The 26,094-nt window shown below is 50.7% G+C and overlaps 1 protein-coding gene across 2 annotated transcripts in view; it reads left to right on the top strand.

Annotated features, from left to right (window-relative positions):
• Positions 1 to 26,094, top strand: part of Slc39a11 (solute carrier family 39 member 11) — a 328,353-nt gene that overhangs the window by 20,381 nt on the left and 281,878 nt on the right. For both annotated transcript variants that reach the window (XM_077800754.1, XM_077800753.1), the window contains exon 4: positions 17,077 to 17,235. In XM_077800754.1, coding sequence (XP_077656880.1) covers positions 17,077 to 17,235 — 159 coding nt within the window. The remainder of the gene's footprint in view (positions 1 to 17,076; positions 17,236 to 26,094) is intronic.

Raw genomic sequence — 26,094 nt, 5'->3', positions numbered from 1 at the left:
CTCCCAAGTCCCCCCATATGATTTGGTTTATTTGTCTTTTTCAAAGCCTGTTCATCTGTGACCTCATCTCGCGATGCTGTTGCCAAGGGTTCTGTTAGTGTAATAGGTGGATGGCGGCTGCATCCCACGCTGGACTTGTCTGACCTGTCACCGAGAGGCTCAGGGCAGAGAGGAAAGGAGGTGGCTCTGCTGGTCCTCCTGGCCCCTGAAGCACGTGAGCATCCTAAGTGACGGGATCTGTGGCTCTACTCTGTGAATGTCTGAATCATTCATTCCCTGGACAGCTCTTTATTGACAGTCCTCTGTAGCCCCACTACGTGCAGGAGGTGCTGTTTGATGCACTGGGAATGAAATGGGCAATACAGCACTGCTGTGGTGGCGCCAGCGTACTATATGGTGGGACATGGGGTGTGTCCAAGGGGTCAGTTTGGTGGAGGATGAAGGCAAGGAGGACGAAGAATACCTGGCGTGGGTGGCTCCTAGTTTATTACCGTCTCAAAGAGCAGATTAGTAAAGATGTGAAGGAAGGGTCCCTGGCCTAAGGGAGGTGCTTCATGAATGGTCACTTTCATTTTGGGGTGTGGTGAGCAATGTAGCAGATACTGTAGTGGTCAGATGGAAGAGGATTGGGCAGAAACCTGTAAGAACCTACTGGGTCTAAATGTTAGCAGGAACTTTCCCTCTCTCCAACCCCGATGTCATGATCAAGGCCTTTGGACAGGGGAGCCCCTCCCTCTGGAATAGAGCTGGCACCCTACTGGCTTGGGATGGGACACACCTGGCCACATGCAGGTGAGGTGGAGGTCAGGGCTGCCCCAGTGAAGGGAGAGCCTGCCTGTCCCCAACTCCAGCCCCACCTTCTCACTGTGGACCTGGCTCCCGAAGCTGGGGGGCTGTGCATGTCCATTTTCTGAAAGCTGGTCTCTTCCTGGTCCCTGTCACTAAATGTTTGCTCCTTATAGGGATTTCCCCCTCCTTATTGCTTCACCCCTCCAAGATGAGTTGATGGGCCCTTGGTAAGCACCTGTCTCTAGATTCTAGTGGCTTGTTTGCTTTGTGTTCTGTCTCTCCAAACTGGAAGGACCTAGAACACAGAGCTGTCCTTTCCACAGTTGAGCCCTGGTCCCCATAACAGGGCTGGAACATGGCTGACACTCAAATGTTTAAAGTGGGTGTTGGCTAAGTGATTTTCTGTGGGCTCGGCGACTGCTGGCTGGGTCGGGTGTCTTCAGCCCTGGGTGTGCACCGATTTCCATCACCAGAACCTCAGAAGGAGACCTCAGACCAGGCAGCAAGAAACCCTCCCCACTGTGGACAAGGAAATCGGTCTTTCTGATTTTCCCAGTGAAGGAAGAAACTAATTGAATGCAAACTCATTACATCTCTGAGCACTTTGAAAATTTTCTCATGATTTAATTATGATGAACTCAGGATATAGGCATGCCAGGAAATGTCTGGAACTGTCTGTTGCGTGAGGCGAGCTCAGAGCAGGGGGTGCCAGGGGTCGGGGAGACGTCTTTGTAGCCGATGTTCACTTTGGCATTAGAGTGGACTCTGGAGTCACCTGCCTTGCATTCCCTCCTGGCTCCACTGGCCACTAAGTGTGTGGGCCTGGACATTGCTATCCACCTCGGTTCCTCACCTGTAAGGAGGTGGTAGCGTTGGCTCCTTCACAGCACTGTTGTAGAGGTGAAATGAGTAACCCTGTCTGGAGCCCAGTGATGGGTATTCGGTCAGTGCCCAGCACCTGTTGCTGGTTGGTGTAGTGAATGGGTGGAGGGCACCTGGTGAACTTGGGATGGGGTAAGTCATGGCTCTTGTATGGTTTTTTCCTCCAGTCCTGGGCTCCTGACATAACTTGCATCCTGAGTTGATTAACCGTCACCCAGGATCCTGCAAACCTTTCTTCTCAGTAACATAAATCTTCTATTCTTTCTTTGTTTTATATATTAATAAAAAAGACAATGCAATAGCGGGACCCATCATTTGTCTTGTGGAGGAGCACGTTCTTTCCCTGCTCAGACTGGGCTTGTCTGGTGTTCTGGAGGCTGCACACCACACGCCACCCACCACGTGGATCCACTATGATATTTGCTTTCACCTTTATTGAGATACAATCCAGTTCATGAAACCACTATGTATCCGTGACATTTTTAACCAATGATATGTTGGAACTTGAAGTTGGTTCTGATTTTTTTTTTTGAATCCTGCTTGCTTTTTTTTTTTTTTTTTTTAAGAGCAAGGGAATAGGTGTACACATCTAGAAAGAGCAAATGTTAGTAAAAGACTTACAAAGAAAACCCAGCAGTCGGTTCTCCCTCCTGTCTCCCCACTGGCTGCCCTTCTTTCCAGAAGTGCCCGTTTTTGTCTGTTGAGAAATTTTGTCCCATGTTTCTAAAGACATTTATTCTGCAATTTCTCCATTTGGAAACCAGTGCTCTTCAGTTGTGGTAAACATGACTTGATATTCCTGTGAGAGTCCCCTGCTGGCCCTCTGTCCTCTGCTAGTTTTATTGGTGGGCTGGTGGGCTTCCTGGGCTGAGTGTCTCATTCTCTTTGCGTCAACTCTGCTCTTTTGTTCTACTTGGTGGGAAATTTCATCAGCTTCAACTGCAAAGATGAGCCAGTCTTTTTTGATTTTCATACCTTCAGTTTTTGGAAACTCTTGCTCTACCTGAACTTTTATTTATTTATTTAGAATTCATTTCCCCGTCGCATCCTGTCCCTTGCATGGGCTCATTCCATGCCGTCTTGCTCTCTGATGTTAATGACGGGGTTTTCTCCTGGGTGAGTTCTCTGGGCCCCTCTTTTCCTGCGTGGCTGCTGTGGTTTCAGTCAGCAACACCCGGGCCCCACAGTTGGGTAAGAGGTGGGTTGGCGAGAGCCAGCGCACATCTCGGCCCACTTGGTCCTTACCAGGGCCTCACGGAGCGAGGGGCTGGGGTTCCAGTTTTACACACGACAAACCTGAGGCTTGCCAAGTTGACCCTATTTGTCCCAGCGGTGCCAGGGTTTGTCCTGGGGTCTGACTTACCCTTGAGGCTGTCCCTGAGCCGGGTGATAGTTTCCTTTGATTCCAGGGCTGGGTAAAGGTGTTCTCGCTACTTATTCCTCGTCCACCTGGGCGTTTCTTTGGTTACGAGTTGCCTATCTAGATTCTTTCCCCAGTTGTAGTTTTAAATTTGCATTTCAGAGGTTTTTGACATCAGCCTCTTTTTTTCTTTTTGGTCGTAGGGATTGAACCTAGGGATGTGTTACCACTGAGCTAGGTCCCCCGCCCTTTTTATTTTAAATTTTGAGGCAGGGCCTCACTCAATGTGTGGTCCTCCTGCCTCAGCCTCTCAAGTAGGTGGGATTACAGGTGTGTGCCACCGTGCCCAGCTTCAAGTCGGCCTATTTTTTTTTTTTGGTACTGGTGATTGAACCCAGGGGGTGCTTAATCACCAAGCGACATCCCCAGTATTAAGAAAATACTTAGATTCAGGGCCTCACTAAGTTGCTCAGGGCCTTGCGAAGTTGTCGAGGTTGTCTTGGAACTCGCCATCCTTCTGCCTCAGCCTCCCGAGTCCCTGAGATTACAGGCCTGCACCACTGTGCCCAGGGGAGTCCACCTTCTAAAGTCTCAACTTCCTTCTCTCCTCTCCTACATCCAGCCTGCTCTAAGCCTAGCACTGGCTTGTGACTGTGCCTCTAGCGGCTCCATGGCACAGGGTACAGCAGCACCACCCCAGCTGGAGCCTCCTCCCTGAATGCCCAGCTGCAGAGTCGACCATCCCCTCCACCCCAGGTAGCTGCCCGCTGTCTGATGGATTCAACACGGCGTTGCCTGCCCCCCTCCCTCCCCCACCCCACCCTTGGTCTCCCCAGGGTTTCTCTTTGCGATCAAGGGGACCGCGTGTGCCGAGGATGGTAAACCAGGCTTTGCCCACTAGGAGCTGCAGCGTGTGGCTCCTAACTCCTCTCACAAGGCACTGGCTGCAGGAAGAGTGAAAGCAGAAGCTTGTCGCATCCTGCTGAGGTTTATGTGCAAAAGCTCACTTAGTCCTTACCCCAGGAAGATAAGTGCCACTTGAGAGGGTGGGGGTCAGCCTGATGCTCAAAACGGACACAGGAGCCACCAGCTGGGTTTGAATTCTGGCTCTGCCGATGACTAGCTGTATGACCTGGCTCCATTGCTGAACCCCACTGTGCCTGTTTCCCATGAGAAACTGGAATAACAGTAGTAGCTGTCTTTTCCCCCATATTTTTATTGGTGCATTACAGTTACCTAATGGTGGGGTTCGTGCTTACATATCTGTACATGCGCACAATAGGACAAGATAATTTGGCCAACGGCACTCCCCAACTATTCCCTTTCTCTCCCCTCCTCCCTCCCGTCTTTACTGATCTCCCTTTGATTTTTGTGAGATGTTCACCGCTGTCTCTCTTCTTTCTCTCCAGCTCCCACTTAGGGGCAGGGGGCGGCGGGAACCAGAAGGTTTGACTTTGACTTATTTTACTTAGTGTTCCCAAGTTCCATCTGACAATAGCTAACTTTTTTTTTTTCTTGTGGTGCTGGGGATTGAACCCAGAGCCTTATGCATGCGAGGCAAGCACTCTACCAACTGCGCTGTCTCCCAGCCAGATAGCTAAATCTTAATGTCAGATTAAGGAGTTTCTTTTTATATAAATGTTGTTATTGTTATCGATTTCATTGTTTGTAATTGTTACTGTTAATTCTATTGTTAATTCCATTTTACCTATGAAGAGAGAGGTTAATCGCTAACCCAGCACCCTCCAACTGTAAATGATGCTGGGGTTGGTCCCAGGCATCCATACTCCACACTAGCTTCTCCTCCACCATGCTCTATCGCCTTTCTCAAGACTGTGGGAGAAAGATGTTGGATGTGCCCCAGGATTACTGAAGGGGGTGGGTGGGGTTGCCAGGTAAAGCACAAGCAATGAGTGAAATAGAATTTCAGATAAACAATAGTTTCTATGCAAGTGTGCCCCAAGTACTGCATGAGGTGGACTTAAACAAAAGCTTATTCATAGTTCGTCTGAAAGTACAATTTAACTGCATGTCACATTTTATTCGCTAACTCGGGCAATCCTGGAGGGGCGCTGTCATACTATTATCCAGTCCCTGTTGGGGATCCAGGCCCATCATTCCTGACCTCTCTCCTGTCTCCCAGGAATCTCTGCTGCCACCCGGGTGGGGGTCCCTTGCATCCCCGAGGTGGGTTAGAACGTTGCATGGTGGGAGGAAACACGTTTGGGGTGAGGGGTAGCATCTACCTGACCTTGAGGATCCTGTCCCGCACTCACTGCTAGTTCAAGGCTGGAGGGGGGACAGAACTCCGGGAAGTTGGTGGCTGCTCGCCCTTCTTGAAGTGTGGGAGGCTCATTCTCAGATCTCCAGAGTTTTCTCCGTGGAGCCAGACGGCTTCCTCTTCTCTCCTCCGAATGTCGGGGGGTGCAGGGGCTGCTTCCTCAGCGTCAGATCTGGGACAGATTGGATCAGCGTGAGCGAGTGGGGGTGGGGAGGCCTGGCCAGCTGGAGCCATTGTCCATCAACAGGCCCAGGTTGAGAGGGTGCTGATGGATTGGTGGCTGGGTGCCACGGGGTGGGGGGTGGGGGGCTGCTGGGGCATGTTCACACTCCTTGGTCACCAGCTGGTGGAAGGTTTGCTAAGATACCCCCCACCATCACCCTGGTTTTCAGTGTGCACAGAGTTAATTCTGTCAAAATGGGAGATTCTGGAGGCCCCCTTCATTCAGCTAGGCTGAGTCTGCCTTGAAAGGACCTCATCAGTACACCTGCCTCTCTGTTAATCCAGGTATTGGTTATGGAACATGGAACTCGCACAAAAAGGGTAGATATCCTGTCCCTTCAGGGTCTAGTGCACTGGGTCTGGGTGTAGCTAAGGTCATGCAGGGCCCTCCTGTCCGGGTGGGCATCCCATGCATGGTCGTTGTTGGGAATGTTTGTTGAGATGCACTTGGAAACCGGAGCTTAGATTGGGAGCAGGATGGGCTTGAGGACTTACTCTTTGGTTTTGGTTTTGTGACCCTGAGTTAGTATTAGGTTGTTGGTCAGTAAATCTGAAGCCCAGACATGTCTAGGGTGACTTTAAGAAGCTTACTGGTCACAGTGGGGACCTGTGGCTGCTGAGAACGGGGGCTGGGAGGCCCTCTGGTGTGGTTGCTGTGCATATCCAATACCGCTGGCACTTAGCAGTTAAGGACAGCTTGGCTCTCGGTTCTGGTCCTGGGCCTTAGAGGTTACATTGGATGGTCCCCCGCTATCCCAGGGGAACGGGAACTATTTGAGGATGGATGGACTCTAGAACCTGGAGGAAGCCCAACACAGCCATGAACAAAGGAGGCTCAGCAGAGCCTGGGTTGCCTGCACCTTCCTAAGACTTACCAGTGGACGGAATCTACATGCAATAACATGCCCAGATCTTCAGTGTCAGCCCCATGAGCTGGGACAACTGTCTACACCATACAACATGAGGTAGGGAACCCTTGTGTCATCCAGGGAGAGCTCTTGTTCCTGTCCCTCCTCCAGGCAACCCCTGATGACTGTCACTATAGGTTAGGGTTATGTATTCTTGCGCTTAAGTAGAATTTTTTTTTTTAAACATTGTCTTTACTCAATGAAATGATTTTGGAAATCATCCAGTGTTGCTATAATAGCAGTTGTTTGCTCCTTTTTATTGGTAAGGAGTATTTAATTTTACAAAAATACCACAATGTGTTTATCCGTTCCTGTGTTGATGGACATTTGGGCCGTTTCCAGTTTGGGGCTGCTGTGGATAAAGCTGTTGTGAGCATTGTCGTGTGTCTTTGTGTAGATGGGTTTTCTTTCTTTTGCGCAAATACATCTAGAAGAATTTTTAGGTCAGTTGGTAGAGATTTTGGAGAGGGAGTATTTTTCTTTTTTTTTTCTAAAGCAAAGAGCTCTTTTCTTTTTTGGAGAGTGTAATCCAAGCCCCTGCCCATGACTGGCCATGGGTAGCTATCCCTAAGGAAAGTCTGGTCATTCAAGCAAGTCTGACAATCAATAACTGTAACTAAAGCTGAATGTAATTGACTGTAATTTTTGAGCTGTTAGGTTTAATTCCTGATATATTATGAGGGCTTGTCGTTAGAATCAGATTATGTACAGAGACGGCCCCCATGTGAGCTTGATTCACGCTTGAGTCGTGACTCGTCACTGACGTGCCAAATCTGAAGGCGGACTCGATGCAGAAATCATGTGCCCACCCAGCATGGGTCTCCAGTCAAGTGACTCAATACTGAATGGATGTGGGTGACCTCATTCTGGAGGGTCACTTGCAAATCCCTCTGATCCCTTATGCCTCTGTTCTTCGCCATTGCACACCTAAATTATGTCCATGGCCCAGAGCTGGTCTGTGGGTTACCAAACTGCCCCCTTAAATCCATTCTGATTTCTGCTTATCTTCCAAAGGGCCCCCTTGACCCTATTGGACCCTCGTGGTTGCCTGACGCCGACCTGCCCAGTCCTTGCTGAGCACTCGCAGTGCTGCATCCTGTCCCCTGCTCTAGCAAATCTGCTTCCTAGGCTGGGCGCGGCACCCGTGGCTGTGTTTTTGAGGATGCCCGGTGATCCTGGTGGGCAGCCAGGGTTGGAAACCACCTCTGTTTGAAGCCCGAGCTGCTCAGCCTGCTTCTGAATGACACCCGTCTGCACCCACTGTCTCCTTCAGCTGGTGCATCTCCCTGCCGTCTACTCAGCAGGGGCTCTGGGGTGCTGGTCCAGTAGACTGTCCTTCCTGCTCTTCCAGCTGGGAAGATCTCCCCTCAGCTCTTTCCAAACACATCCAACCTTTGAGGACCTTCCTGTGCTTTCCTCCATGGTATTTTTTTTTTTTACCATGACATCGATGTCTCCCTTCTTGGAATGAGGGCAGCTTTCTCACTGGTCACTCCTGATGCCCTCCTGGTGGGTCATCTCGGGTGACTTCTGTCAGCTCCCATCATGGTACGCAGCTGGCTGCTGGAAGGCAGGACCCAGGTCTGTGGTGGGCTTTCTTCTTCCCCTTCATCCCCCAGGGTCTGGCATAAGTCGGCTGCAGGCCAATCACTGGCTACCTACTTGATTGACATTTTTTTTGTCTTTTGTTTTTTTTCAGTATTCTTCTTTTTCCAGTCTTATTTTTTTAAAATAGGTGCATTATAGTTGTGCATAATGGTGGAATTACTTGTTACATATTCTGTTGATGACTTTTAAAAATTAGTTTTATATCTGATTTGGAGAGGAAGAGATGTTGCTTGGCTTCTGTGATTTGGTAATAATTACCACCTTGATTTAGGGGTTGCACATTTGTGCCTACTTTTTAAAACATTTTAAATTTAATTATACATCACAGTATAATGCAATTTATGCACTTATATAAATAGTTGGGATATAATTTCTCATTTTTCTGAGTGTACATGTTGCGGAATCATTGGACGTGTAGTCACATATTTACATACAGTGATAATATCTGTTTCATTCTACCATCTTTACTGTTCCCACATCCCCTCCCCTCCCTTCCTTTCCCTTCCCTCTACCTAATCTAAGGTAATGCTATTCTTCTCTAGTGCCCGCCCGCCCCCCACCTTATTGTGAATTAGCATCCGCATATTAGAGAAAACATTCCCCTTTGGTTTTGTGGGATTGGCTTATTTCACTTCACATGATATTCTCCAACTCCATCCATTTACTGGCAAATGCCATAATTTCATTTCTTTAAAGATGAGTAATATTCCATTGAAAATACATCACATTTTCTTTATCCATTCATCTATTGAGGGACATATAGATTGGTTCCATTGTCTAGCTATTGTGAACTCGGCTGTTATAAACATTGTGACTATGTCACTATAGTTTGATGTTAAGTCCTTGGGTATAAACTAAGGAGTGGGATAGCTGGGTCAAATGGTGGTTCTATTCCCAGTTTTCTGAGGAATCTCCATACTGCTTTCCATAGTGGTGGCACCAATTTGCAATCCCACCAGCAATTTATCCCCATATCCTCACCAACAGTTATTGTTGTCTATATTCTTGATTCTTGCCATTCTGACAGGAGTGAGATGAAATCTGTTTAGTTTTGACTGTTATTTCTCTAATTATTAGAGATGTTGAACACCTTTTCATGTTTGATTGATTGTATTTCTTCTTCTCTGAAGCGTCTCTTCAGTTCCTTAGCCCACTTATTGATTGGGTTATTTGTCTTTTTGGTATTTGAGTTCTTTATATATCCTAGAGGTTAATGCTTTATTGGAGGTTCATGTGGTAGTTTCTCTCATCTGTAGGCTCTCTCCTCAATTTATTGTTTCCTTTGCTGAGAAAAGGCTTTTTAATTTGAATCCATCCCATTTATTCTACTTCTCGCACTTTAGGAGTGTGGTTAAGAAAGTCGGATCCTTGCCTGACATGAAGATTTGGGCCTACTTTTTCTTCTATTAGGTGCAAATCATATCCCTTTTCTTATGGGATAAGAAATGGAAGAAATTTTGTTTTTTGCCTTGGATTTTCTTTCATTATTTAAAGTGTCATTACAATAATAACAGGAATGCATAACTGCACCCAGCATGCTGGAGTGTGCTGATGTGTTCCTGGAGGAACTCTTCCTAAATCCATTTCTATTTCCAGAACTGAAATTGTTCCAAGAAGAGCATTTAAACAGAAATGCCTGCTGTGAGCTAGCTGTTCAGCTGGTTATTTTTGATTCTTTGCTGGTATTGCTGCCACCAGAGGAAAATTAATAGCGTTATAAAGTGTGGATCTCTGTGGCATGATATTTTGAGAATAAGGATCACATTGTGAACATAGCTAGTTCCTGATAACTACTGAAGAGAAATGGGGAATTTTACTCTCAGGCAACATGAGAAAGATCTTGCAAATATCTGATAGTTTGCTCTGGTCTCCTTCAGGCTTCTGGCATTAAGACAGATTTAGGAGCCCTCGACAGAAACACACAATCCGGGTGGGCATTAGGTGTTCATGCAGAGATGTGTCTGGAAACTGAATTTTTGTACACAAGATCCTTTACCCCATTGGATTTCCATTCTGAAGTTGGGACCAGGATGTGGGAGAATGTGAGGTGCCCCCATCTAGAACACAATGCTCCCCCTCTTCCCCCTGCTCCATTTTCATCATGACTCCCCTCTTGTTGGAATGTCTGGTGGGACAGTCGCTTGGCTGCATGGGGTTCAGGAATCTGGAGTCTAATTGCTACTTCCCCAGGCTCCCTGAGTTGTCCTCCTCGTGGACCGCTACGCATCTGACTGAGGGCTCGAGCTGCGAGGGGCCTCTGCTACAGACAGCTTTTTTCCTGCTTTGATCAAGAGTCCTGACAAAAACAGAGGAAGAGAAGTTTATTTGGAGGCTCAGGGTTTCCGAGGTGTCCGTCCATTAGATGGCCAGCTCCATTGCTCTGGGCCTGAGAGGGGGCAGAACATCACGGTGGAAGAGTGTGGTGGAGGGAAGTGGCGAGAGAGCTCTGCTCAACAAGGACAAAATGTGTGCCCCAGAGGCATGTCCCCAGTTACCCGCCTCCTCCAGCCACACCTTCTCTGCTTTTGGTCACCACCAGGTAATCCCTGTCAGGGGACTAATGCTTTGATTAGGTTAAGGCTCTAATAACCCTATCATTTCACCTCTAAACTCTTGCACCATCTCACATGAACTTTTGGGAGACACTGCACATCCAAACCACAACAGGCTCCATAGGGAGCCGCTCTGCCTCTGAGTCTCCTTCTGGGGTCTGGGTGTCCGCCTTCTCGGGCTCTTGGTGACTGCCTGCCCGTCTCTCCTGGCTCCCCAGACATCGTGGCTCTGTGTCCCCTCCCTTTCCCTCGTCATTGCACCCGTGGAGACTTTCATCCTGTACTTTGATTCTCCTGAGGGTGACTTCACTGCAGCAGGAATGTGGGAGTGAGCAGGTTGCACCTGGTGGTGGCCGTATTTAACTAGAAGCTCAACTTCTACCCGATGAGGCTTCCCAATGGACCAGGAGCCTCTCATTACCATCTCACATTAGCACAGGAGACATTTGAAAACCAGTCGAGGCAAGTGTTCTCTGACTAGGGCAACTGAGTAGGTGGCATTGTAGATGTGATTTTTATCGATTTTCAAAGAACGAAACAAAACAGCCCTCCAAACACTGTCCTTGATTTGTTTTAGTGAAATTAATCAGGAGCTAGTTTTGGCTAGCCAGTTATTCTGATATTATTTAATGAATAATCCCCCACATATCAATCCTAAATGCCATAATAATTATCAATAAAATTTACCTGCTAAAGAAGCCGGGCACGGTGCTGCCTGCCTGTAATCCAAGTGGCTCAGGAGGCTGTTGCAGGAGGATCACAAGTTCAAAGCTAGCCTCAGCAAAAGCGAGGTGCTGAACAACTCGGACCCTGTCTCTAAATACAAAATAGTGCTGAGATGTGGCTCCTGGCCGAGTGCCCCTGAGTTGAATCCCTGGTACCTCCTGCTCCCCAAATTATCTGTTAAAGAGGGAAAAAACAAAAGAATTTCAGATATCCAGGGGGTGGTGTATGGCTTTGGGTTAGGAGCCTGGTTTTGCAATCAGGTTTCAAATCCCAGCTTGGTTACTTCCAGCTGGTCACCCTTGGGAGCAGCTCTAGATCCAGAGAGGAGACTAGGTTTCAAGAATGTAAAGCAATCTGTGCCCTGACCACACGCAGTGAAGCCCCGGGCCCGTCAGTGTGCCGACCCCACAGTGCAGACAGTGGGTGCTGCTGGCTTCAGGTCCTTTCTGGCTGGTTTGTGCCCCTCAGCTCCAAGGAGCTCCCTCAATTTCTTCTCCACCTCTTCATTGTTCAATTTTTAATAAGCCATTTTGGAGGCATTTTAGATTTTCAGGAAAGTTTCAAAATAGTTCAGGACGTCTCAGTGTACCCTTTGTTCCTCCCTGTGAACACCTGCCATAAATAATCATGGCATCCGTCAAAGTGAAGATGTTAAATTGGAATATCACGGTAACCTAAATTCCAGGCTTCATTTGGATGTCACCCCTCACTTTCCTACCCGGGTACACCTAGCATTTGGGCTCTTCTACAGTAAAGCGTAATTTGCTTGGGGAGGGGGAGGTGCACCTTGAATTCAGAGGCTGTCAGGATAACGTACGCGTGTTTTGTGTTAATCTCCACTTCTAGCTATGCTGCAGGGAGGGTTGTGCTGTGAGTTTCCTAATTGCTTGTTTCCCTCTCTACTTCTGAGGAGCCAGGAGCTATTAATAGATTGAAATTTGTGAGGTCTGATGTAGCTTCCAGAGGCAAGTGTTTAATAGGCTCATTACCACCATGTATTGCCAAAATGTTCTAGTTCTGGTTCTCTTATAACCATATTGGGGAATGCTCTTGGGACCAATTATGTTTGGTTATTGCTGAGGTTGATTCATCTCAGACTTCAGTTTTCATTTTCATTTTTTAGTTTATTTTGAGAGAGGGTCTCAATAGATAAGACTGGCCTCTAATTGTTGTGCCTCCTGCCTCAGCCTCCCTAGTCACTGTTTACAGGCATGCGTCAGCATGGCCAGGGTCCTTTTACTTTTAAAATCTAGACATGATTGTGGTACTTCTATACATACATACACTATGCCATGATCAATCAGTAACATATCTATGACTTTAGTACCTCCATTTCCTTGAGACCTTGAAAATCCCCTCTTTTAGCTATTTTGAAACGCACATTCTTGGTGACTCTGAGCTTAGTCCACCTAGCTAACATTGTAACTTTATTGACTGACCTCTGTCTATCCTGCTCTCCCCTCTTCCTCCCCAGTCTCTGGTAACCACAGATCCATTTTTGCTGGGACAATAGCTTTTAGGCTGCACGCACGACCACGTCGCACTTGTCTTTGTTTCTGGCTTATTTAACATGATGTCCTCCATTTCCATCTATGATGCAAAAGAAACGATTCCATCCTTTTTTTCACATTTTTTTTTTAGTCGTAGATGGACACAATATCTTTTTATGTGGTGCTGAGGATCAAACCCAGGGCCTCAAATATGCAAGGCAGGCGCTCTACCTCTGAGTTAGAGCCCAGCCCCCGATCTCATTCTTGTCAATGGCTGAAGAGTATTCCATGGCATGGGTCGTGCATTTTCTGGATCCTTCCATCTGCTGACGGACACTTGGGTTGACTGCATCTCTCGGCTCTTGTGAGCAGTGCTGCGATAGACACGAAGGTGCAGATGTCTCTTGGACAGACTGGTTTCATGTCCATTGGATTGTTCCCAGCAGTGGGAATACTGGGCCATGTGCATTTTTAATTGTTTCGAGGAACCTCCGTGATTGTTTTCCACGGTGGCTTTACTAACTTGCATCCTACCAACAACATGTGGGGTCCCCTTTTGCTGCATCCTTGCCGACACTTGTTCCCCTTTGTGTTTTGGACAGTAGCTGTTCTGACTTCACCCTAGGCTCTGGGGCCAAGGAGGCCTTGCTGTCCAGGGAGACGAGAGTGAAACCTGGTCTTCTGAATCTTAACAATTTTTGAGATTCTGGAAGGCTGTGGGTGGCAGAAGGGGTAGTTTGATCTGGGGCCGGTGCCGTCAGCCTGGGACAGCATCAGCTCGCCCTGGGACTCTGGGGAAACCCCTGTAGCTTGATGGGTGTGGGCTTTTCCATCTGTTAAGTGAAGTGCCTGGACTTGAGTCGTCCCTGAAAGTCCCTCTCAACACTAGAAGGGTCTGCGATTCTGTCAGTGGACCTTTCAGTGGGTTGTCCTCGAAGTTGTGGAAATCCTGTGTCAACCTCTCTCTACACCCGAGAAAAACTGCATCATTTTCAACAATCAGCCAGCGTTCGTCACGGGGGTGAAGGCATTTGAGTGTGAGTCTGTATTGTACTTATTTTGGAAAGTCAGTCGCTGTAAAATCCAGGCGGGAGACTCAGAAATGAGTGTTGAATCACTTCCTGATCACGCGTTCAGATTTCCCCGCCCCCGTCACCTCCTTCATGAGCGAGGGTGACGTGAAACTTACTCGGGAGTCAGTCTTGTGCATCCGCTCTGAGATGGCTCTGCAGGTGGTGTGGTACCCAGAGACCCCGTCCTGGGTGGTTACGAGGTCTGGACACCAAGAGGGGCAGGGGTCCCGGAAGAGGGAAGCCCCGGGGTGGGCCAGGAGGGGCGTGTTGGTGTAGCAGGCTCAGGGATAGGGTCCAAGCTGGCAGTGAGTCACCACCCTGTTCCTGCCAGCTGCTGGGCTGGCATGGTCACCATCTCGACTCCTGTGATGGATCCTACGGCACTGTCCCTAGCGTCACCTTCAGTTGGCCAGGCTCGGCTGTGGGGAGAGGTGGTTTTCAGATATTCCAGGGCTGCCCCGCTAGCAAGGGCAGAGCCGAGACTCGAGTGTGGACCCGATTCTGAACACTGCCCTTGATCAGTGTAGACGTGGACTGGGGCGAAGGTGGAAGATGCTGGGAAGAAAGGACGTCTGAGATGGGTCTTGGCACTCTGGCATTGTCACAGTGGAGCTACTGACCAGGCAGGGGTGGCGGGGCCGGGGGCTCAGCATCCCCCGGGGCAGTGGACGGTCTGCACAGGGTCGTCGGCCCTTCTTGCTCGCTCTTTCTCTCTCCTTCCTTCCTTTGTTAGGATTCACATGACCTAAAGTTAACTGTTCCAAGGTTCCCAACTCGGTGGCATTTAGAACGTGTACCATGTTGCCCAAGCTCCACTCCCGTCGACTTCCAAACGTCTCCGTCACACCCAAGGACACCCATGCCATCAAGCAGCTGTGCCCCTTCCCACAGCCGCTGTCCCGACAGGCAGCAGGTTGCCCTCTGGTTCATCTGCTCGGGGTATTTTATACAAATGGGATCAACCCTGCGGTGAGTTGGCACGTCTTCCCTCTGCCTGTGAGCCCCATGCAGGTGACCCAGGACCATCTCCCCTTCTCGGTGGTGTTCCTAATTGAATCAAGCCAGCGGACCCCCTTTTGGTGTGGGAGATGAAGTACTCATAGGTTCTGGGCGTCAGAACGTGGTCATCTTGTCTACCAAATACACCCTCTTCAATGCCTTTTGGGGGCCTCCTGTCATTTCTGACAGCCCCACAGCATTTCCAGGTGGTGGTTTGGTCAGTTGAGGTGAGGCAGGAGGCTGGCGAGGGGAAGAAAGGAAGGAAATCCGACTGGGTCCTGGTTTTGACCAGAAGGTGAAGAACCGCGATTCCCAAGGATGGGGTCACCTGCGTCATCTGGGGCCGGAAACATCCTAGATTCCAACATGCCGCCCCCTCCCCTCAGAGGTGCATCCCTAAGGGGTACCATGGAGTCGAACAGTCCGTGAGAACCTCGCGTGTTCCTTGCGTGTAGGGGCAGGAGGAGGCATGGGTCTCGGTGATGTGGGGGAATAGAAAGGAGACCCAGAAGATGCTGGACTTGGTATTGACAAGGGGGGTGAGCAGAGTCTGGGGACCTAAGTGACATAAGGGTGCTGTGGCATCATGGGAGGGGGGAGGGGGCTGAGGAAGAGTGACTTCGCCTGGATCCCTTGGCTTCAGGGTTGATGAAGGGGACTGCATGGGAGGCCCTCGGACATGCAAGGAGAGGAGTCGGGTGGGTCCAGTTTAAAGAGAAAGGAGGACTTCTCTCTCCCTGTCCCCTGGGCAGGCCAGGCCCTCTTTGATGGGGAACGACCAAGGTTGGTTTCTGAAGCCAGCAAGACAATTCTGGAAGAGGGCTGGATTGGGTGCCCCAGGGAGGGGGTGCCCTGTCGTTTGCATTCTTTCTGGGTGTTTCGGGGGTCCATGTGACTTTCTCAGGGTGGCACTAAAACTTGCGGGGAGAATTTGGCTCAGCACCCCTGGTCGAGAACCACTGAACAGGCTGCGTGTGAATGGCGCTGGCAGGAGGAAATTCACAGGTTGCTGTATGGATTTGCCCTTTACTGCTGCCACGGTGATACCTGGTTCTGTCACTCTGTCATTTTGGAGATGGTGATGCAGGTGTTTTTTTAAGGCAAGGTATAATTAAGTAATTTTTAGAAACCCATTCAGAGCATTCCACGGGTTGGTGGTGCCGGTCGTACAGCTGCTATGGGAGGCGGGGGTACTCCAGCCATGAAGATGTCACAGCATCTATAAACAGCCACGGTGGTGGCTTTAACTTGATCAGCACTGGAGACCCTTTGAAATTACCTTGCTAGTCCTTCTTGGTTGGTTCCCCAGATCTGTTCCTCGTTGCCCACATGAAAAAAGGAGCAAACTGCCTTAAATTACTTGAGATTCAGTTTCCCCTATCGACAAATAGCAATAGGGGACAGCATCTACCTCCTTGGGGTTTGTTGCCATGATAAGATATCAACATGAGCCTTGGTTTCTGGAAATAGTAGGTGATCAATAAATATTAGTTCCTTGCTTGTTTTTTTTTTTAACAGATAAGAAAATTGATGAGGCCAATATGACATTAATTTACTGCTGGTCTTCAAATATTTCAAAGCTGTTACATATTGCAGAGGAAAGGCACCTTCTTTGGTGCTCCAGGGAGCAGAAAAACAGAGCTAATAGGGAGCAATGAAAGGGAGACAGATTTCAGTTCCACATAAGGAAGAACTCGGAATAATTTACAGCTGGATCATAACGCAGTGACGCTCCTGAAGTAATGAGCAATTCGTCTTAGAAGTATTCAATTAGAACAGGATTTCTTGACGTTGTTACTGACATTTGGGGATAAATAATTCTTTGTTGGGGACTGAGCTTTGTGCTGTGGCGTTTTTACCAGCACCTGTGGCTTCTGTGCCCTAGATACCAGTAACCTCCCCTCCCCTGCCCTCCCAGTGCGGCGACTGGAAATGTCTCTAGACATTGTGAGATGTCCCTTAGAGTCCAGCAGCACCCCTGGTTGAGAACCACTGAATAGGCGGCACCCTCCCCGAGTCACCCCCTCTTGCCACATCAAGGCCAGGAGGCTCCTTGGTTAGGGTAGTCCCCACCACCTGGGATTGAAGGCCTAACACACGGGAGATGGGCGGGTTTGGCTGGGGCCAGACGGGCAGGTGAGTTTCGGGGCTGGTTTAACGGCTCATTGCTCATTGTGGTTCTGCAGGTCATGCTAGCAGCCTCCTACTGGTCTCTCCTGGCTCCAGCGGTGGAGATGGCCACGTCCTCTGGGGGCTTTGGGGCCTTCGCCTTCTTCCCGGTGGCCGTGGGTTTCACGCTTGGAGCGGCTTTCGTCTTCCTGGCCGACCTCCTGATGCCTCACCTGGTAAGTACCGTCCTCAGGTGACGGGGTCTGGTGCGTCGAGCTTGGCGCACTGGAGGTATTTCTGTTCCGCCTCGATATACCCTGTGACGCCTCTGCCATGTGGCCCGTGGGGTCGGAACAGATAGCCAGGCCTTGGAGGGACTGAGTGGTGATGTCCTTAGAGAAAACACTCTTGGTAACATGACGAATCACCCCCTTGTGTACATTTTGGTAGGTTCAGATTTTGAATGTCACTCTGTTAAAAACCGTGGCCGCTGCCGTGCTGTGGCGTGTGTGTGTGAGATGCGTTCACCAGTGGACCTGAACCTGGGAGGAGGGAATTGCCTCTTTGTGGTCCTGGCCCCTGGTGAGCTTGTGATGTCCTCGGGGAGAGGACAGTACCCCCAGCTAGAGCGCTAAGACGCTGGTAACATGTCACGTCGGGCTCTGGGTCTGGGCTTGGCTGTGCCACCCACTGCTCCGTTGTTCCTGTAATTGGAGGGTAACTCCATGGAGGGATTGGGAGCTCAAATATTTTCCAAAAAAATTAAAAAGATGCTGACTATTTTTTTTAAAAAAAATACTTGCTGAAATAGGACTGGTGAGTTGGGCTCGGAAAGGGCTTGCCCTGGCTTGTAGGAGAGCCTGCACTGCTCAGCAGGGGGAGCCAAGCCAGGCCCTGCCCCGGGATGGCAGGCCATTGGCTAGAGCCCCACAGCCACACGGGCGCTGCCAGTCTAGACGTGGATTCGATAGTCACTTCAGGTAGGCACATGCAGCCTTCTAGATACTGTACCCCTGAAGTCCTAGAGGTGGGCAGAAGACCCCTGAACTGGGGCCTGCATCCTCTGCTCACCCAGAAAGAGAAGAAGTGCAGCAAGAACCCTGGGGGGACAGCGAGGCCGAAAGCTGCCTCTCCTGTCGGACGGTGGAGGGTGAGTGGAAGTATACCCCAGCAGCCAGGAGGAAGTCCCGTTTCTGGGCCACTGCTTTCTTTCTGGCCTTAAATTCCCAGCCAGAGAAAGAGGAGGCAGAATTCCTAGGAAGTTGACTTCCGGGCCTGGGGCTGATGAAAGCTGATCACTCGCATGGCAGAAGGGCTGTCCTCGGGACCAGTCAGTTGGATGTGGTGACGGGATGGACAGCTGCGATGTGTCCCAAGGAAATACCATCTGTCACTTTTTCCTTTGTTTCATCAGAAGCTTGAATGGCAGCGTTTCTGCCCCCTGAACATTTGGCTTCCTTGCCGTTGAGCGTGTCGGGGTGATGGTGGCTTCCCGGGGCCCTCACTGGGAGCTGCCACGTTCTGCTAAGTCCGCCCTAGTTACATATGAATTTGCTGACGGGGTGCATTCTGCTCACCCTGGCAGGAAGATCCTGTGGCCAGTGGCCTCGACTCCTGAACAGTGGGCAGAAGTCTGGCCCAGCGGCTCTGCTCAGCCCCTGCTGGGTGTCTGTCACCTGGGCCCCTGAGGGAGTCTTGTTGGAGGCCATTTGCAGTCATGATGGGTCATGACTACTGGGGCTGGGGGGTGGAGGGCAGAGGTGGCAGTTGGTGTTAGGCATATTTGATCAGCTGTGCGAACAGAGGGGCTTTCTCTGGGCAGTGTAAATAGTCATTGGCCAATTTATACCGCACAGGGTACTTTTTTTTTTTAACCTTTTAGTTCATGTTTGCTCAAATATGTTCTTGGAATATGGCTCCTGGGGGAGAGTTCTGGATAGATGATACAGACGATCACGAATGGCTTGGGAGCCGGGGCTGAATGTTGGAAGGAATCGGAAAAGGGGCATAATAACCATCAGGGCCCAGAACCTCATTAACTGGCAGAAAGATCAGCTTCCCAGTGAACATCTGTTCTAGGACATTTGAAGAGAAATTAATTCTCATTGTTAATGCGAGGAGGGGAATTGTCTTAGAAGTCTCATAAATAGATAAGGCATTCTTTCTAATTGCTACAGTCACTGAATACAAATGTCGAAAGAGTCGTGCTCGGCACGGCCTGTTGACCTTCACTCGGAGGCTGGCTGAAGATTTCCCCTGTCGTCACCATTAATTTGCTTGCCAAGTCTGAAAAGGGCGGCAGCTTGGATCTGCAGAAGGTGCTGTGCGGAGTTGACGGGTTTGCTCCGGGTCCTGGGTTGTCTGGCCTCCACCGAGGAGCTCCCACTGGGGGAGCGGGGCTGGAATGTGTTGTCAGGTGTTGGCTGATCTTGTAATTGAGGAAGCGGGACGTTCCATGGGCGAACTCGGTTCAGGATCTTTTCTGTTCCCAGTCGTTCCCCACTGTGGCAGAGTGGATGTCTGTCCTCTCTTGGTGGCCTCCTAACCGTGAAAGGAGGTAGCCAGGGAGTCTTTGGCTGCAGCTCTGACTGGGCAGCTCCGGTCCTTCGGAAGAGGCCCGGGGAGGAAGGGAGGCCAGTTTGCAGAGAATTTCGGCCACAGGGAGCATGGCCTTTCCGTTCCCTGGGTCTCAGTGCTTTGCAGTTTGACAGGAAGTGACTCTGTTCATGTCACCTGGACAGATGGGCAAATGCAGAAAGGTTGGCTGGAGGGATTCTGAGGCAGGGCCCAGCTTTGAGCTCTTGCTCGTGGCCACTCAAGTGCAGGGCCCAGTACCTGGGAAATCGGAGCCGCTGGGCCCTGCGTATGGATTCCAGGTTGAAGGGCAGCGATACTAGGCTGGCGGGAAGGAAATGGTTAATGTGCAACCGCAATCCTGACCTGCAGCTCTATTCTGTGGCGTTTCCCTGTGGAGCCCAAGCAAAACGCCTCTCGTGAAAAGGGTTTTACGCACCCCAACCTGTCAAGTTGAAGCCACTGTGGTTTGTTACCTTCAGATGCATCAAGCTGCTCTCCAAACTGGGCTTTGACAAAAGTCCATGATTGATCTGGGAAGGGAGGAGAGGGTGCTTCTGCAGTCGTCGTTACTGGGGCATGAGCAGGCAGGGATCTACAGAGGGGTTGCCAAGTGGTGGTGCTGTGGGAGGGGGAGGAGGCAGGAGCAGGCAGCGGCCCCTGCCAGGCCTGGGTGGCAAGTGTGGCTGGGGCCAGCTGGAGCCCAGTGTTCCCCTTAGGACGGCCTCAGGGAGAGACTGGACATCCAGCCGCCATTTGGGGATGTGGACATTTTTACCATCTTTGCAGTTTTGCTTTGGTGTTAAGTTCAAGGGCAACAGCAGGGGGGAAGTCGCACCTTCAGCTTAAAGCAGTGATTTTTTTTTCCCACAAATTGGAGGAAAGATGTGTCCTCAAGGCCTTGGGTCTTTCTTTTTAGCTCTATTGGTATCACTCAAAACAACAGGCATCTCGTTATAAAATGTTTGAAACAATTTTATGTGAAAATCCCTCTTTCCATCCCCCCTGCCCCGACCAACCAGTCGACCTGATTTACTTTACGACCACAGGAATCTGGCCCTTCTGGACGCCCCTCTGCTGCATTCCTGTGCATGCACACATCTATGCCCAGTTGCTCTTCCTCTTTTGTGTTACTTTAAAACATTAAGCTGTCTTTATGGGCATTTGTTTTAGTGTCTGCAGCCTGCTGTCATCTTGCTGTCATTTGGTCCAGTGTCTCCCTGTTCCGAGTGGCTCCATTGTCCTGTGCTCACCTATATACATATGGACATCTCAAAGTGGAATTTTGTTTTGTGTTTTTCTGAAAAAACAAATGGCAGCCTGTGTCTGTGGGTGCTGCTTGCTGTTCGCGGCTTGTTCCGCCTTCCTACCTTGGCAGCCTCTTCCCGGGAAGCCTGTGCTCCCCCTCCCTCCCTTCTCTTGGCATTTGACATCTCCGGAGGCTGCCTGAGAGGTGGCAGCGGGGCTGTGGCTGACCGACAGGACCTGGCCCTTAGTCCTGCCTGGACAGGATCCTGGGGCCAGGGGATTAGCAAGGCTCTGCCTCGTCCCCTGCCTCCTCCAGTTACCTGGGTCCCCAGGCATGTTTGGTGTGTGTCTCGTGTGACAGCCAGGAAGATGCCTCGGCTGCAAACGTGAAGGAACAGCGTGTGCCCACACTGGTGACAGGCCCCCAGCTTGTCAATATTTGACCTGCTGGAGCTCCTTTGAGGAGCCACGTACCACAGCTACCTGGAGAGACGGATGTGGCAAGAGGAGATTTTTTTTTTTTTTTTCCTTCTCTCCCGGGGGGTGGTGGTGGTAGTGGTGTTTGCATGTATTTCTCTTCTCCATAGATTTTTCTCTATTTAATGAAAGAATATGTGAGAGGGGAAGGGGAGGGATTGAGGAAGAGAGAACAGCAAGTACAAGCTACAGGGAAGGAGGTGGTCGGGGGGCGACCCTTGGCCTTGCTCACCAGCTTCAGCGTTTTCTTCTCGGTTGGGTTTTGTTGAGGTCTGTGCTGTGCTCTCTGCCTCACACTGTGAGCTGCACTCGGGGCTGACTGTGGCATTCTGCTGGGCTGGTTGGAGCCTCGGCAGGTTCTTCCAGGTGGTGACATGGTTGTGTCATCAGAAGAGGGTGGTGGGTGGGGGCAGCTGGGGCAGTTGCAGGGCAAAGAAGGCTGTGGTTTTGCAGTCGGACCTCTTAGCTATCTGCACGTCTGTGTTGATGGGCTCAGGCTGCCAGCCTGTGCGTGGCCAAGTAGAGTGGCTTCAACAACAGCTGTCTGTCCTCACACTTCTCAGGTGGGAAGTCCAAGATCCAGCACTGGCAGGGCTATTGCTTCTGAGGACTTTCTCCTCGTTGGCAGATGGCCACCTTCTCTGTCCTCACGTGACCTTCCTCTGTCTTTCTGTGTCCATATTTCTTGTTATGGGGACCCAGGTCGACTGGACCAGGGCCTTTGCTAGCAGCACCATTTTGCCTTAATGACCTCCTCCAAGTCCTGGTCGCCAAATACAGTGATGTGCTGAGGTTCTGGTGGCCAGAGCCCTGACGTGAAATGTTGGAGACACAACTCCACCTAAGGGAAGGGCTTTGCAGTTTCTTCCGACACTTAGGGTACCACAATCGAGATGCCTGGGAAGAAGGGACCTCATTCTGGGGATGTCACTGGAGGCTGGCAGTTTAGGCAGAGGGTATTTTGACCAAAAGTCAGATGCCTCAGCAACTCCCCTGGCACCTAAGTGGCAGGCTGCCTGGGTCTGGCCCAGTGGGTGAGGCCTGCTAACGGACACCCAATTTAAGCCTTCAGCTTGAGCGCCAGGACCCAGAGCTTGCACAGCGGAGGTGTTGAGGAAGGCTTCTCCCGCAGGGGCTTCGTCAACCAGGAGCTCTTGATGTGATGAAGCAGCAGGTCTTTCACAAAGTGGTGTCTGGGGGAAACTGGTATGCACGCCCTGCTGGGTACCAGTGTCTATTCCAGGTGCAAGAGGAAGCCATGGTTGAGGTAGTTTCTTTGGAGGCCTTCTGTAGCCTCCTGTGGTTTTCAGGAATGTGCTCAGGGCTTGTTTTGGGCCCTGATGGGATGGTATGCAGAGGGCCTGAGAAGGGGTTGAGATAAACAGTGCTTGATGATTCTTAGAGAAAGTCGGGCCCTTGACTATCCCGTGAGAGCATCGTGAGCACCCATGGAGGCAGCAGGGATGTGTGCCATGAGCTCTTGCTCTTCCTCTCCACGTGCTCTGTTCTCCAGGGCAGGTGTGAGCACTGTTCTGCACGTTTGTGCCCCTGTGTGCTAGCCACGCACACAGTCCTGGCCTGATGAGGCTGCAGGATTAATATCTGCAGCTTGGCCATCAGTGGACTGGAAAGTACCTGCTCTCTGGCTTTCGACCAGAGCTCAGAAACCCACCTCTGCCAGTGGTGTTCATTCCTCAGGATTCTCCCTGGGACTGGCAAGAACACGCAGACGCATGTGTGCCTGCTTGTGCTGGAGTTCTAGCTTCGTAGAGGCTGCCCCGTCACGAGGCTTCGTCAAAGCTTCTGGCTGCTGTTGCTCCCTGTGCATAGTGAGGATTCTTGAATGGGAGCAGGTGTGGTTGGAACATCCTAGAACTTGGATTCTTCCTCCATAGTCATGACACCTTTTCATTTCAGGCCCGTTTGACTGGATGCCTGTCCCGTCTTGTTATCACTTGAGCTTGGCAACTTGCTTATAAAAAATGTCCAGAAGCTACCATGGAATTGTTTTGAGCCAGGGGAGGGTAGCATGGTGACAATGCTCACTGAGCTGGGAGGGCAAAGCCACAGGGTGTGCATCTGAGCTGAGCTCCCTCCTCCCCGGGTGGCTGGGGACCCTGTCTGTCTCCTTCCAGATCCTCCCTGGGCGGCAGCTGTTTGGAGCACCTAATAGAGCAAGTCCAGGCCATGTCTGAGTTGTGCATCTCCCCCCCTCATTGATTCCAGTAAGAGTAGTGTTGATAGAGCTCCCGTGGCCGGGAGCCAGAGTTCTAGGGGAGCTGATAAGTTCTGGTGTCAGGGAAGAAATGGGAAATAAGTTTGGGGACAGAGATAAGGCTATGTCAATTTGTGGGGAGGAGGGGCCCAGTTAAAGCCACCAGGAAAATGAAAGCATCGTTCTCTCCTACACGGATGTCACTGAGAGTGGCATCGGGACCTCACTCAGCAGATGCTCAGTGGAGCTGTGTCTGAGGTTCCTTTTGCTGGTTGTAAACCTCAGGGCTGGGTGGAGGGGTCAGGGCCTTACCCCTGTGTCTCCCATCAGTCAGTGTCCCTGAAATCTCCTTGATTGAATCGTATGGGAGAGAAATGGGAGAATTCGACTTACCTTGACCTGCGGGAGACTGAGGTGTTCTGATTTCAATGTACGAATCAGTGACTTCTCTAAACAGGATGCCAGGTGTAATGGCCACTGGGTTCTTATCCCTTCCAGTCAAATGGTTGGGGCTGAGTGTGTCTTGTCAAATGCCTGACCACACCCTGCATGGTAGGCATCCTGAGATGCCGTCTGCCTTGGACTGACGTGCCTGGGACAGTAGGGCCAGTTGCCTGTGGCCCAGCCACCGTCCCTCTGTGGCAGCTCCTTCTGTACTTACAGTCGTCCACACACTTTCCATTTCTGAAGGGACGGTGCCCATCGCACCCCCTGGCACAGACCAGCCTCCACTGAAACGCTGGACGTCCTGCTAACTCTGAAAGTCGGGGAGGACCACCCTGCAAACCCAGGTCTGCACCATAGTGGGAGCAGAACCCAGGTCTCCCCTGGGCTGTGGTGGGCTGAGGAGGCTGAAGATCTCTTTGATGGACCTGAAAGAAAAGGAGTGAACAAGACGCCTCTTGGGGAGGTGGAAAGTGGCCAAACCCTGCATGTATCTCCTGGCTGGGGCTAGCATTCCTCCTCTGCCGCGCAGCTGCGCACCTGTCACAGCCAGCCACACACTGTTTGCCGTGAGCCGTGAGCCTGCTCATGGTGGTCACCGGAGTGAGCTAGTTGATTATTTTTCATGTAACAGGATGTTTTTGGTTCGACCTTGTTGATACCGATTATGAGCCTTGAGCAAGATGGTTCCAGATTGTGGTATGGTGGTTCTGTCATTCTCCTGACTGCCCCTTACTGGCAGGCTGAACTCCCCCGTCATTACTGGAGTCTGCTGAACAGGGACAGGAGTCCCTGGTACACCCTCACAGCCGTCTGTGACTTGGGTTGCACAGCGGTGGACTTGGGAGCCAGGGCGATCGTTCATCCTGGATCCTGTGGCCCTGGCCTCCTCAGCATGGCGTGCCCTTCCTTTTCTGTCCCTTCTGGATCTATAGAAAAGTGGGCGTGAGGTGCACATTCCACGAGCGGTCGTGGAAGGTGACTGTTTTCATCACTGGGACAAAGTAACCATGCAGAGGAGCCCAGGTTGGTTTTGACTATCTTGGAAGTTTCAGCCCACGGTCAGCTGACTCCATTGCTTTATGCTTGAGGTGAGGCAGATCATCACGGTGGAAGGGTGGTGGGGGAAAGCTGCCCTCCTCCTCGACAGCCAGGAAACAGGTATGGGGTGAGGAGAGGACACAGCAAGGAAGGAGCCAGGCACAAGATAGTCTCCGAGGGCATGCGCCCAAGGACCCCCTCTAACTAGGTTCCACCTCCACCATCTCCCAGTGGTCCATTCAGCTCTGAATCCCTCAGTGATGAGCCACTGACGAGGTGAGAGCCCTCATGATCTGATCTTGATCCCAAGAGTCCCTCCTCTGAACCTTGCTGCACTGGGGACCAAGCCCTCAATACCCGAGGCTTTGGGAGACATTCCAGGCCAAAACCATGACAGTAGTTCATGCATGTGGTCTGCACGTGTGCACACGTGCACAGACCCTGTACCTGTATACATGCAGTCCACACATGTACACGTTTATGCACACACAAGACTTTTCAGGCTGATGTCCATTACTTCAGGTCCCAGGGACTTGGCTCCTTGTGGTATAGAGTGGCCGTATCCACACAGTGCAGAGAGCTGTGTCAGAAGCTGGCGATCCATAAATCCCAAGGGCCGCCTGGGTTTGGCCGGTGCGCCATTCCAGACATGGCGCCTACAGAAGTGCTGTGTGCTCCAGGGATTGCAGCAGATTCCAGGGCAGCTGGGAGGCCAGAGTTCCTGGAGATCAATTTAGGGTTTTAGTGTCAACAATAGCCCAAGAGTGTCAAGGAGCCAAACAAAGTAGAAGCTCTCCCGGGTTCTTTTCAGATTTCCTTTACCCACCTTTAGAAATAGCACTGTGGCTACCCAAGTGTGTTCCTGATGTCTTGGTCATCTTGGACTGCCGTGACACAATGCCATCATCTGGGTGGCTTAAACCACAGAAAGAACCAAGGTGCTGACTTAGACTGGGTGAGGATCCTCTTCCTGGCTGGCAGATGGCCATCTCCACGTCACATCTTCAGAGATGAGGGAGGGACCCGCTCTGGTCCCTTTTCTTATGAGGACACTGGTCCTGTCATGAGTCTCCTACCTGTGACTCCACCTGACTCT

Source organism: Urocitellus parryii, chromosome 7 (assembly GCF_045843805.1).
Source record: "Urocitellus parryii isolate mUroPar1 chromosome 7, mUroPar1.hap1, whole genome shotgun sequence".
NCBI lineage: Eukaryota > Metazoa > Chordata > Mammalia > Rodentia > Sciuridae > Urocitellus > Urocitellus parryii.
Note: the sequence above shows the minus strand (reverse complement) of the source record. Positions and strands in the feature narration are given on the sequence as shown.